General features: G+C 42.8%; 1 protein-coding gene and 1 non-coding gene across 3 annotated transcripts in view; both read left to right on the forward strand.

Moving 5' to 3' along the window:
- ZFHX3 (zinc finger homeobox 3) overlaps positions 1-14,551 on the forward strand; it is a 277,781-nt gene that overhangs the window by 235,270 nt on the left and 27,960 nt on the right. For both annotated transcript variants that reach the window (XM_025370486.1, XM_025370485.1), the window contains 2 exons: positions 12,716-12,849; positions 12,978-13,178. In XM_025370486.1, the coding sequence (XP_025226271.1) occupies positions 12,716-12,849; positions 12,978-13,178 (335 nt within the window). The remainder of the gene's footprint in view (positions 1-12,715; positions 12,850-12,977; positions 13,179-14,551) is intronic.
- Positions 2,767-2,826, forward strand: LOC112614851. Its single transcript, XR_003117162.1, has one exon. It is a non-coding gene; the product is annotated as a U7 small nuclear RNA (small nuclear RNA).

Here is a 14,551-nt window from a genome sequence, read left to right on the forward strand (position 1 = left end):
ATACAATTAATGTGATGCTTTATCACCAATAATTAGGGGAAAAATTGAACTCTTGGCAAAGAATCATAGCAAGATGGTTATTTAATTCCTGTAGTCGTCATGGTTTCCAGCCACAGAGCACCAAGCTGAGTCTAGTTAAGGTAATTTGGGACAAGATGACCAGAGGGTATTGGTGCTTTTAAAAAATGGGGGTTGGAAGGGAAGCAGGGAAATAGCTCAACTTGAAATGACACCACAGCAGTGCTTCAGAAATCCCTAACTGACATTCATGTTTATATTTTTGTAAATTTTTGAGTTAGAATGGTAGTTTGAGTGTTTTCATTTTTCTAAAGGATTGGCCTGAAGGAATTTTACTTTATTAATTTTTTTAAATCTATGATGCTCACCTAACACAGCAATTAGTGTAGTGGAGCATACCTGATTTGAATCTATGGAAGACTGCTATTAAAGGAAGTATTAATGGGCTGGCGAGGTCTGGGTGACTGTTAGGGAAAAGAATGTTTATGGAATATGGTGCTGGCAGGCATGATTTCAATCGGATTTGACATGTTTAACATAAATGTATAGTGTATGGCTCCTGCCACATATGAATAATTCCTTCAGACCTGCTGCCTTTCTAATTACTAAGGTTGAAAAAAAGCAGGTCGGGCACATCTTGGTGCAAATCTATTACCAGCCCTCCCCCTATTTTCCCTGTTGTTTACAGCTTTGTATAAATAGAGATGCCTTTGTATGGGGAACTTAGTGCCTGAAATATAATCTGTGACAAAGAATGGAAAGAGGCTGAAAAAATACTTTTTTTTTTTTTTTTTTTCCAAATTGAGTCTCTAAAGACAAAAGAAGGTATGTGCTGAGAGGAAACATGTGTTAGGAAAAACACAGGACTCACAGGAGTCAGAAGCCCTGGGTTCAAGGCCTAATTCTGCCACTAAGATTACCTTTGTGACCTCAAGTCTCTGGACCTCAGTTTCCAAATCTGTAAAGTGGCAGGTTGGACCAAATGGGTTCTTAACAATCTGGAGCTCCATAAAATATGACTGGGGGAGGGAGAGTTGTAGAGTAGTATAGAATCTTGGAGCATATTAATTACTAAAGTTGGAATGCTGATAACTTTCCAAGATTTTCCTTGTCTGTGGCTAGTTAATATACCCTGGATAAAAGGTTCAAGCCTTTCTTGATGGAGGTCAGGCAGCACCAAGCCTACTTTTCTTGATGGGGTGTCAGAGCACCATATGCCCTTACCTAGTTCTGTGTTCTTGGGTCAGACTCACTGTGGTATCAGAGCCAGTGTGATGAGGACATCAACAGAGGATTCCTTGGAGACTCACATGGATGCCTTTGAGTGGCCACCTATATCCCAACCCTGTTGCTGACTAGAAACCAGGCCATTCACCACCACCACACCTCTACAGAAATCATTTTGGCCTAACTCTGTATCTTTCCAGTGCTTGGTTTCATTTTGCCACCTCACCCAAAAGTAAATTTGTCTTTGCAGTAGGGTGCATGTGAGGGAATGCTGGGAGCCCATTGTGCGTGGCCCCTTTGTGGTTCACGGTCCTGCCAATGGAAACCGTTTTTGGTTTTATGTTTTCACACATAGATGGGAATTGTGTGACTGTGTCAGCTTTTTCAGAGTCAGCTTGTCCCCCCTTCTCTCACTCCCCACTCTTTTTTTTCCAGGCCACTTCCAGTATACTTGGCTGCTTAAAGTCACTGCAGGCGGAATTCTGTCTCACAATTGAAAACAAACCATGAACTATTTTTATGTTGGGAAGCCAAAATAGATACAGGCTGTGGTGTATATCTGGACTTGCCCGAATTCCAGTTAATTCAAAGGTCTTGGCTTTGAGAATTTATATTGTAAGTCATAAGAGAGATAGGGACTACATCAGTTGAACAAATATTTTCTTGCACAGATATATCTAAGGCAGGTACAGGACATGCAAAAAAAAAAAAAAAAAAACTCTAGAAGTGTTGTCATATGTAATCACATAATTATGACACGGTATAATGAGAACTATCATCAAGGTATAGATAAAGGGCAGTGAAAATGTAGATTAAGGAGCAAATCACTGTTCATCACTATAGAAAATACCTTATAGATTTGCATATTATTCTTACAGAGTGGCCATGTTAATCTTGCCTGCTTTGTTCTGGCTTTAATTTTTGTGCCAATGAGAAAGTACCTCTGTTATTATAATCATGATTGTTAAAAAAAAAATTACCATTGTGCCTTTCTGTGGGGGATATTAGAGCACGTTCATTAGGTTCTCATATTCTTCTTGGGTCCAATGTTACCTTCGTTTTGCAGCCTCGAGAACTAAGTAAGGCTCATAGATTGGGAAGTTTTGGGTGTCAGAGTTGCACTCAAACCCCAATTTGCCTTCTGAGTCAGATACATTTCCTACATTATAAAGCCAAAGAACATGTAACATTATCACTTTCTCTACTTACAGGAAGATTGGAGGAGGAGAACTTAAGTTCTGTGCTTCTCTTGTCAGATAGAGTTGTCAGCTGTTTATGGTCAGGAGCTGTGTGGCAACCATTGATTTTTGTAATCCCTAGCACCTAGCAAGTGCTTAATACTGTTCAGATGTTTCATTAACAATCAATTGGTAAAATAGCATGACATAAGTACCTTCAAGTCCAAGTTATTCTACTTTCTGCTTTGTAGACATTAAATCCATGGGTTAATAGGATTGTCTCATCCTGGTATACAGAAAAGACAAATTTAGGGTGCCTTTGCTTGTCCTAAAAACCGAGTTTCAGTGTTACAGCTTTTAGAATTTGTCTAGCAGGCTTTCCGGTCTTCACTGGAAAGCCCGTAAAAAAGCAAAAATAAACAAGTTTCTCCCCTCGTTCTATGGTTTTATAGCCCCACCAGTATTATTTTCCAATCCTTCCAAAAAAGAAACCATAGCAACAAATGTTTGCACTTTCACCACGTGCCAGACTCTGTGGTAGGCGTCATATGCCTGATCTCTGGCTAGCGGCACAGAAACCGTGTGTAGTCAGTGTTACCCCACTGACAGATGAGGAAACGGAAAGTTCAGTGTAGTCAGATAGGATGCTTGAGGTTACACAGTCAGGATCTGAACCAACTGTGACCAGCGCTACAAAGCACTGTGCTTTATTACCTAGCAAGGGGGGCTGACTGATGCCTTCGGGTGAAGAGAACTTGGCCTTAGGCAAACAAGTGAAAAAACATCAGTTCTTGAGGAGTCCCTGAAGGCGCTCCAGAACCACCTCCCTGCACTTTCACACAGGTCACTTATCCTAGGCCTTTGGAGTACTGTGAGTGAGCTGAATGTGGGAACTCAATGGAGATGGAAAGCAGCACTGATATTAAATATAAACATTACTCAATGTAGGGCGTCTATCTCTCTGTACTGTACAAAATACCAAGAGAAGATGTTGACAGTCTTCGTAGTGCTTAAATCTGGAGGGGAAAGTGGAGAATCATTCCCATTTCCCACCCTTGCAGGAACCTGAGTAATGTCTTTCTTCCCTAAGTACAAGTTCTTACACTTTCCTGTGGAACCTGGACTTGGAAAAACAAACCCCAGGTGGATCACGAGGGAAGACCAGTTTGTAAGGGTCTGATAAGTTACATTCAGCAGTTCTCTGTATCTGTCACCATTCTGGACACACACCCATATTTTATCTGTTTATGTTCACAAGTTCACTTTCACTCATAAAATTTAGTATTTTAGGAAGACAGATATGGAATGGAGAAGAAACTAGAAGAATATTGCTATATTGCAGTCTCTCAGAGTCTAGACTGTGTTGGGGCTCGGAGACCCTAACTAACCTAATTATTGTTTGACTCGGTGGAGACTGAATGGTCCTCTGTTAATTAACTTTGGCCCGATCCCAGAATGATTCGCATGCCACTGGTTTTGATCTAGGTCCTGCACCTCTGGGCTTTTTCCTTTGTTGGTCCAAAGGTCTCTGAGGTTCCTTCCCGCTCTGGTTGTCTTCACAGTCCTGTAATAAAGCCACAGGGAAGCATGATAAGTGCAGACCCCCTAGTGTGTCCCTGGACTGTGGCCACCCATCCTCACAAGATACCATGGCCATAGCTGCAGGAAGCCATGCCAGGGGAAGACAGCGTATTTTGCAGGAACCAACAAGAGGCCAAAGACAGGCAGGTTGACTCAGTACCTCAAAGTCAGGAATCAGGTCAAAGTCAGGAATCAGGTCAAAGTCAAAATCAGGAATATTTAGCAGGCCTCCAAAATCCTGGCATGAGCCAGGCTCATGGTGGCAGTCCAATGCCTATAATTGATTAAACAGACCAACAGCTGATGTTGGTCTAAACCAGGTGGTGGCTCTGTTTTGACTGGTGGTTCATTTGCAAACCTGACACAGAGGGAGCAAGGTGTCTTGAAACTGAAATGTGAAATGGCCTTTTGGGAACTCAGATCAGTGTGGTTAAGCAGCCTTATGCATATTTCAGCAAGGAATTAGTGCAACAGATTGATGTCTCTGATGTAGGGCTCAGCACTGTTTTTCTCCCCAAATACGCAGAGCAAGCAGCAGCACCCACCGGTCATTGTGTGCCCACCATCCCACCTTGAGGCTTCCAGAGCCTGCCAGAGAGGCTGCTTCCTGCAGAGAAAGCAGAGGCCCCACAGAATGGTGCCTGAACCCCCATTCCCAGATTGCTGACTTGTGCAAATGGGGGCTAGCATAGATCTGTGCATCCTTCCAGAGCTGAAGCATAGAGGGCCTTCAGCTGCTGAGGCCCGCAGGTGCCTGGCCTAGGGAAGCCAGCACTAAAAAGATGTTTCCTCTTTCTGCAAGGTGGAAGGAGCCCACAGGTATCTGCGCCCTTTTCACAGAGGCTCTCCAGGATAGGACATGTGGAAATAAAGAGATTTCTGTAAACAAGGGAGTCTGTCCTTTTTCTGGATTACGCTGCTAACAGAACACGTGGAGCTTATTCCTTCTGAATTTCTGGTTTTGAAGGTGTCTGCATTTGTTTTAGAGTAAACAGGTGGCCTGAGGGTATTTTAAAACATCTAGGCTATGAGACCGGACCTGGCTATCATCCCTGAGTTTAGATGAGAGTATCATGTCATCAGAGTCATTTAAAATGGACTGACAGATTGGCCCATGCTTGCTGGGCCCTCTCATTTAATTCTAGTTAGACCGCAAAGCAGCGTGGTTCCTACCTATTACACAAAGCCTTGGCTCTGACCGCTGTTCTCAAAGTGTGGTCCCCAGACCATCAGCATTACCTGGGAACTTAACTGGAAATGCAAATTATCTGACCCAGACTTACTGAATTAGAACCTTAGGACAGGGGCTGTGATCTGTATTTCAATGAACCCTGCCTGGGAGTCTGACACATTGTGGCATTTGCTGAACCTCAAGGCTGCGATCTCAGTGACAAGCGTGAGGTTTTGAGATCTACTTCTTAACTAGACAGGAGGTCCTGAGCCCTTGCTGGGTTAGGGAGGCATGGAGCTTTCCTAAAGGACAGGGAAGGTGTATGACAGGCATAGGGCCCTAGGTTTTGGTAGATGTAAGCAACATTGGGGGTTGGGGAGAGAGGGAGGGAGCCAGAGAGGCAGGGTCAGGATGAAGAGTGATTGAAGACCTGGAAATCTTTATCTAAACTGCTTAATAAGTAACACCTGGGTGAAGTATACATGGGCTCTTTCTATGCTGTTCTTGTGACTTCCTGTGAAGCTATAATTATTTCCAAACAAAAAGTAAAATCATAACAACACCTAAGAGCTGCTGGAGTTTTAAAGTGCTGACCTATTTTGTTCATATTTAAGTTGGAGAAGAAAAATAATTAGCCTTTCCCTGAGTAACTCTTATAACTATGTGTAGTATAAATCAAATTTTCTTTGAAATCCTTTTTAGAAACAAAAGGTCTGTGAAGTTGATGGAACCTCTGTGTCTTGCCATACCTGTGTAGGCATATTCTGCTTTTGGGGGTAGGTGTTTTCTAGGGATATATGGGAACAAGATAGCTTGCATTTCCAGAGAATAAGACTGTGTTTTGAATAGAAGGTTTTTAACTTCACCAGGTTGGATGTTGAGACAGATCCTGCTCCTTTGGATAGGGAAGAGAGAAGCCTCAGCTCCTTTTTAGCTGTGGCATGAAGACCGCCCCCTGCTGAGTGGACATGTGCATGCATCTGCTTCACACAAATCCTCTTCCCCTCTACCCCTGTTCCTCTTTGAAACATCTCTAAGTGCTTGGTTGGAGGCAGAATGAGACCGTGCATGTTTAAAGACCAAGCTGGCAGGAAAGCAGATTCTTTAAAGGAACTGTTGTTCTCTCTATTGGGGGAGGAAGAAAATTTAGCCAGATCTTTGGCCACTTATCAAGTGCAGTAGCTCCACAGGAGATTTGAGTAAGAAAGCCCAGCCTGTCCTCTGGGGAAGGAATTGCAAGCAAATGCCAAGAGTAACTCTACTTTCAATGAAAGTCAGAAGATCACAAAATCCAGAAGCACAGATGACCCTCTGGAAACATTGCATTTGTGCTGTCTAGAGGGAGCATGAGGTATGAGAAGCTGAGAGAGAGGAGCTATGGGAAACACACATTGCACCTTCCATTTAATTATGAGCTGAAGGACCATTTTCAGATCTCATGATACATATATGTCTTGTGTGTTGGAATAGTTATCCCAACTCAGACATTGAGTATGGAGTTGTGTGAATTTATTTTTTCGCTAGTCAACGGAGATAGAGAAAAGATTGCTGTAAATTTCTGGGGCAGGTGGCAAGCTGGTTTACGGAATGCAAGGCGATGAGAACCTCTGGCTTACGGAAAGTAGCATGAATTAATAATCATTTAATTGGTTCCTCCATTATGTTGCTGGTTTGGGAGATGGAAGTTTAGATGGAGGGGCTGTCAGTGATACTTTTTAGCTAAGAGTCTGATAGTTGAGAGGTGGGGGTGGTGGCTGCCTTTGGATGCTCCACAAGGTTCAAATGTCAGGCAGCATCCCAGGCCCTCAGTGGGCTCACCTCGGGACCCCAGAAAGGAAGAGGATCAGCACTTTGGTGATTACCACCTCCAAGAGTCACTCTACCATGAAGAGATGCAAAAGAAACTTCCCAGTAACGTGGACACCTCAGTGCCTGCCCAATATCTCACCAAGGGAGGGAGGCTGCTGGCCAGAGGGTTACTGGTCTGCATCATAGGATGCCCACCATGCCAATAGCTCACTGGTGTGTTGAGTGATGAGAAGATGAATTTTGCTCAGGAAACACAGAAACTAATTCTGCCAGTATGTTGGTTTTCTTGGAGGGCAAGTGGATATCTTGAAAATGAGGGACCTTAAGGTTCCATATTTACTTCACTTGCAATTTTTCTTCAGGTTTATCTTTGATGAAGCAGCAGCTCCACACCTTACTTGGCTTCAGAGTTGTATAGAGTTACTAGATGAGAAATGAAGCCTGTGTTGGCATTAAAGTCCACTGGGATTGCAAGGACAACTCTTAAGTTTTCCGTGGCCAGAATTTCAGTGATTCGGATGTCGAATTTGTTAGCAAAGATTGGGATCACATGAGAATTTGTTCTAGCAAGAATGGTTTTATCAGGTAAAGTTATAAGGGACTGTGAATGTTGAAAGGCTGTGCTTTTACCGTCTTTGGCCACTTTACAAGCTTTCTAAGTGATACTGTTCCTTAAAGTAAGTCACTTTCTACATGAAGTTTTGCTAGCCATATTTTAATTATTCTATATGCTTATGATATAATAAAACCATTTCTTGCAAATTTCAAACAAAACTTTGCATGAATGCTTATCAGCTCTCTTCCCTATTCCCTCTAACTAGCTTGAGTAGAGGGGTAACTTTTGAAGTAATTATTTTTAGAGGTTAAATACTTCTAAAACAAATATGATAAAATCAAAGGATATCTGGAAGTTGGTGTCTCCATGCATAAATGATTTTCCCCCTAAGGGAGCCATGTATTGACAACTGTGCTTCCCTTTGAAATGAAATACTTTTGCCTAGAATGCAGAGGAGCCCAAGAGGATAAAATAGACAATCATGAACAGGTTTGTCTCTCTCAGTATTTGTCTTTGTGAGTTTTAGTTGGCCAACTCATCACAGTATGAGGAGAAGTGGTGACTGTTGGCCCAGAAAGCCGACTTTTGAATTTCTGAACTCCATAACAGGGACATGCTAGTCTTTCCTGTGCCTCATCAGCGCGCATTGGGTAGGGCCACCGTCACACTAACAAGCAGAGCAAGTGCTTTCTCACTCCCTAGAAAGTCTGTGTGGCGTAGAATCCATAGCGAGCACATCCGGTTAAGTTTGAGTAGGAGTTTGACCCAGGATTTCGTTGTCACAATATCCCATTTTCCTAGCTTTATAGAGTTTGTCATCTATAGTGCATTCAGTTGCATGATTCCTTACCACATTTTTATCCCCTTTGAAATCCCAGGAGCCCAACATGTTGCCTGTGGAAGATTCTCTGAGATTTAACACATATTTTCATATTTTATAGCTGCCAAAATGAGAGAAATTGCTTTTACCAGCAAAGTAAAAAATATCATCTGATGTTTTGCACAGTATAGAGCCAATACCAACTTTTTCATGGACGGTTGAACTTAACTGATAACTATAATATTAAAAATGAAATGACTGTGAAAAACTTATAAAGTGGTCCTTGATGTCATCACCTAAAGACAATGATCATTCTAGTCTTTTTTTCTAATACCTGCTTTTTACATAGCTGTAACATGAGATAGTACACATTTTATCTTCTTTTCTGATTTGCATTCTCAATGATTTTTCCATATTGCTTCATAGCAGTCAGTGTTAATGTCTTCTAATACTCAGTAGAATGGCTGTACTATTGTTTACTTACACCATGCCCTACTGTAAGATATCTAGATTGTTTCCAAATCATTTTGTCATTATTGTACAAACCAGTACAGTTACTAACGCTTCAAGTTGTTTGTTTTTTTGTTGCCAGTATAAACCAAACGTTCCAGGCAGCAATTGTCTGAACTATGTCTTGTCTCTGGAGTGCATGTATTTCCATTTCACTTATGTGACATCATAGCAGGCTTAAAGAGACCAGTAATTGATTTTTAAGAGTGTTTTGTATATTGTGACATGTCTTCTGGACTTTAAGTTTAGAAAAGCCTTCAAAGTGGGAAACTACAGTACTTTCTCTCTTGGTATTCATCAACTTCATTTACTTATGCCTATGATGTATGCTAGTGACAGAACTGACGTAGAAATTGATTCTGAGACTCTCGCCCTTTTGAAGTTGTTCAGAGAGAAGAAACTTGAGAGAACTTCTCACTGTGGCCTGTGATAAACTCTCATCTAGCATGTTGATGGAGAACTTGCAAAACTTTTTTTTTCTTTTTTTTTTTTGAGACAGTCTTATTCTGTCACCCAGGTTGGAGTGCAGTGGCACAATCATGGCTCACCACAGCCTCAACCTCCCAGGCTCAGGTGATACTCCCACCTCAGTCTCCTGAGTAGCTAGGACTACAGGCACCCACCACCACACCTGGCTAATTTTTGTAGAGATGGAGTTTCACCATGTTGCCCAGGCTGGTCTTGAACTCCTTGGGCTCAAGTAATCTGCCCACCTCAGCCTCCCAAAGTGCTAGGATTACAGGCGTGAGCCACAGCACCTGACCAGAACTTGCACAACTGTTTGCCCGTCTACAGAAATGTTGTAACGACTTTGGTACCATGGCATGATAGGGATTGACATTTTAATGTCTAAGGTCAATTAAGGGAGGGGCATGGGTCAGCCATAGTTAATTCTTACGAGCCATTCCCACATTACTCACGGAAACACAATGAGATTGTAACTGGATGTTTATAGAATCTGTTATAAGAATGGCATTGCTTTATCTTTAGAGAAGGGGCCAGTGAGCTGCAGGTGGCTAATGTCCACTTCTAGACAGATTTGATCTGATAAAGATGAAGATTGTCCTAGATAGAAAGGAGATGAACCTGAAGTTTGTGCACCAGTGGATGCAGCATTTCATGTTAAAGCAGGGCTGTTGTATACAGGGAAGAAAGAGAAATGAGTGAGCAAGTGGTGATTTTATTTTTTAAAACACTTTATAATGGGTCCTTAGCTCAAGCTCACAAAAGAAGCTTTAGAATTCCAGAGCAGTTTGAGTTTAAAAAAAAAAAAAAAAAAAAAAAGAAGTTCCCCTCTCCATGCAGGGGGAAAGAATAGTGGCTTCTGAAACCAGAATTCTCACCTCTGCAACCTCACCACAATTCATCATGTGTTCAGCATTCAAGGAAGAGGATGGACTCTTTGGTCCTATGAGGAAACTAATGCTGCACTGGGTTACTGTGTTTGCTTTTCAGCTCTGGGAGAGAGATGAGTTGGGTGGTCTCAGCCTCGGTGCCCATTCATCCACACTATTGAGCAAGTGCACAATTGACTCATTCCATAGTAGGGGGGCAGGTAGATTGAGGGCATTTACAAGGCAGTCACAGTCCTGTAAAACAGGTGTTGTTTTTAGTTAGGCAGAGTAACAAAAAGATGGGGATGGGTGTATGGAATAGAATCTATGTCTTAGTTTGCCTCTACTGGAAGGAGGAGCAGACAGCAGCTTTTTCCTAACTATATATACCCTGAACATAACCTAATGCCTACTGATTGGGGTTCACAGTAGAGAAGGTAAAGAAATGGCTGTGACGAATAAACACTGAAAGTATTATTTGATGCGCTCACCCACGCCATGTTGAGAATACATTTGAAGAGTTAATATGTAGAAGATAACCACCAAGCAAAAACCAAAATGATGCAGAATAAGGAAGTTTATGGGCGCAAGGGAACTTAAGTTCCTGAAAACATTAATTAGACTCCAAATGTAGACGTGTTCAGGAGCAGCCCATCGCACTGCAAGGTCTAAAACCTGCCAACGCAACGTTCCGTAGGATCAGGTCTGAGCGGGGCCAGGAGATGGGAAGTGGGCCATGGGGGAACTGGTGTAGAATGTTACAGCACCTAGTTAATCGGCAGCCAGTCCATCACATTAAACATCCAGCCGTCATGTATTACCTTTCAAGTGAAAATGAATAACTCCCATTAAGAGCAAAATGGGTTTGAAGTCGATTCGAGACAGATTAAAGTACTGTTATGAATGTGTGTGTTGGGAGGAGGAGGATCTGTGTGTAATATGCTTGTCCTTGTACTTTTTAAATAATAGATGCCCTACAAACTTATGTAGACCAGGTTACCAAGACACTGGGGTTAAAGGTCACAATATGTGCATTCTGGGAAGAGCATCAACTTCCTGGAATATATTTCCTGCATCTGGCAAATTTTTCTTTTCAAAATTATATTGTGGCCTTATGATTTTAATGAATACAATTGATTTTCTAAAATTGTTTATTAAAGTAATGACAGCATCTTGGTGTCCACATCAGAACAAATTTCAAACCCAAGCATAAATGGAAATACATGACAGATAACTAGACAGGGTAAAAAAGAAAGCAGTTTAACAGGGAATAAAAATTGGGCTTTCTAATTCAGTGACCTGAATGCTGAGTCACATTATTTTTTCATGAGGGCAGTGGGTATGTATATTTTCTCACTACCACTTTTATTCTTACTGCTTTAAGCAAAATTCTGAAAAATGGAGTCCCACATTCAAAACAAATGAAAGAGCCAACACTCAGATATTGACCAGGTTATGGAACAATCAGATCCAACCACACTGTGTTTAAACTGGAGGAGCCTTGCTTATCCTGGATAAACCCTCAGCCTGGCTGTTTTCTTATCAAAGTGTTTGCCTCTACCAGAAGGAGGAGCAGATAGCAGGTTTTTCCTAACTATAAACCTTGATCCTAACCTAATGCTTACTGATCAGGGTTAACAATAGAGAAGGTAAAGAAATGTTTCCTTTCCAACCTTCAGAGAACTCCTTCCACCAGCACTTCTGTACATGCTGTGTGCTACTCAATCCTCATGGGCTGCTCCTCTTTAATTAGTGTTTGGTTTTTTGGTGGTATAGGCAAGAGGGGCGTGGAGCCATGGTTTGGGCAAGCTGATAGGAAACTTTCCCTATTCCCACCCACTCTGAATAAACTCTTGAGTCTGGAGCATTGGCTAGATTATATCCTGGATTCAGGCCCTGCCTAGTTCCACTCCTCAATTATATTCTTCCCCAAAAGCAAACTGCTGAATCCAAACTTGATTTTTTTCCCCCACATATTTGGTGTGCTGATACTCATGTGAACCTTTCTCAAATCACATTTTTCATGTTGCTGGTGCTGTACCATGTTGTGATTCCAAGAGGAGGGACAATAGAGTTGAGAGCACATCTCTTCTTAGATTTCTGAAGCACAGCATGTCTGGTACTGAGGTTGGCAAAGCAGCTGGTGAGACTTTCCCACCCACCCTCAGCCCTACTGCCCCGCACAAGCCAGCAGATTGTGTCTAGATTGGGGGAGGTTAGAACAGACTGAATTTAACTTAATCCAACTCCAGAGCCTTTTATTCCATTTCTTTGCCTTCTTTTCCTAATGTTCAGTTGTTAAAGTAGTGACAGAAATTCATGGGGGAGAAAGAAACACTTGCTTCTTTTCCAACATGCTTGATAAATCAGTCCGGATGTTCATCCTTCTTGAATTGTGGTGTTTTAAGAAAATCCTGTGCTATAAATGAATGTTGATTTTCACCCAACACAAACCCTCTGGGAGCTGGCCTGGTCTGGCTGCTGTATTGCATCTTCTACTTTCTCTTCTAGCATCGTCCAGCCAAGCAGAGAAGGAGCTGACAGATTCTCCTGCAACCTCCAAACGCATCTCCTTCCCAGGTAGCTCAGAGTCTCCCCTCTCTTCGAAGCGACCAAAAACAGCTGAGGAGACCAAACCGGAGCAGGTGAGGCTGGAAGGGACTCTGCTGGTGGGGAGGTGAGGTGTTTTAGACATTGGTAGGGAACAAACTTTTGGGTGGGCGGACTTGGGGGCATACACAATTGCTCAAAGCAGTGGGTATGTTCCCCACAGATGTACCAGTGTCCCTACTGCAAGTACAGTAATGCCGACGTCAACCGGCTCCGGGTGCATGCCATGACGCAGCACTCAGTGCAACCCATGCTTCGCTGCCCCCTGTGCCAGGACATGCTCAACAACAAGATCCACCTCCAGCTGCACCTCACCCACCTCCACAGCGTGGCACCTGACTGCGTGGAGAAGCTCATTATGACGGTAAGGCAGCCAGAAGCAGCACCCTATGGTCTTTCTCCAGGGTCAAAGGTGACGCAGTAACATGGGCAAGATACTGTGTTATTGGACGAGAAAGCCAGTGTAGAGTTGGAAATGTCAGAAAACAGTCCTCATTCTGTGACTTTTGTTGTACTGTCCCTGCCTTAGACTTGGCATGACCATAGCCCAAAGTGCTGAACATGTTTCTCAACCTCCCTTATCATCCTCTCTCCCCTCAGGGGACAGAGGTATGGATTAGCTAACCATTTATGTGAAGAAATCATTATTCAAATTCTTTAAACCTTTACTGAGCAGGTCATGGACTAGATTGCTCTTACCTTCATTGTGTCTCATTTCATCCTCATAACAAATTCTGTTTTTGTTTTTGTTTTAAAAGGGAGCCAGGCACACTAGCTCACACCGCTAACCCCAGTTCTTTGGGAGGCCATGGTGGGGGGATTGCTTGAGGCCAGGAGTTTGAGACCAGCCTAGGTAACATAATGAGACCCCCGTCTCTACAAAACATATTTTAAAATTAGCCAGGCTTGGTGGTGCATGCACCTGTAATCCTAGCTACTTGGGAGGCTGAGTTGGGAGGATCACTTGAGCCCAGGAGTTTGAGGTTGCAGTGAGCTATGATCAGGCCACTGTGCTCCAGCCTGGGTAACAGAGGGAGACTCTCTCTCTTTAAAAAAGGAAAAAAAAAATTTTGGCACATTCCCATCAGCAGATAAGGAAGCTGAGGCTCAAAGATGTTAATTGACTTGATGCCATTTGTAAGGAGCAGAGATGAGATTTGAACCTGCAATTTCCAACTCTAGGGGTAGCCCTGTAATGGAGGAGTTTCTCAGTGGATACTTTGATTTTCAAAGCAAGAAAATGTTGAGATGGATTTGCTGATTCGTGAATGTGGGTTTTGCATTTGAACATGATATTGCTACAACTGCAGATTTTGAAAGCATGCCCCTGAGTGACCACTATAAACATGGCCTAATTAGTGTAAAGATGTAAATCTAACTGTAATATGAAAACTTTTCAAAATAGTGCCGGTGATGGTGATGTCCTACTTTTGACTATCTGGTGCTGTTATGAAAGTCATTTCCTGGCCAGGCGTGGGGGCTCACGCTTGTAATCCCAACACTTTGGGAGGCCGAGGCAGGCGCATCACCTGAGGTCAGGAGTTTGAGACCAGCCTGGCCAACATGGCGAAACCCTGTCTCTGCTAAAAATACAAAAATTAGCCAGGCATGGTGGCAGGTGCCTGAAATCCCAGCTACTAAGGAGGCTGAGGCAGGAGAATCAATTGAACCCGGGAGGCAGAGGTTGCAGTGAGCTGACATTGCACCACTGCACTCTAGCCTGGGCGACAGAGCGGG

Source organism: Theropithecus gelada, chromosome 20, assembly GCF_003255815.1.
Source record: "Theropithecus gelada isolate Dixy chromosome 20, Tgel_1.0, whole genome shotgun sequence".
NCBI lineage: Eukaryota > Metazoa > Chordata > Mammalia > Primates > Cercopithecidae > Theropithecus > Theropithecus gelada.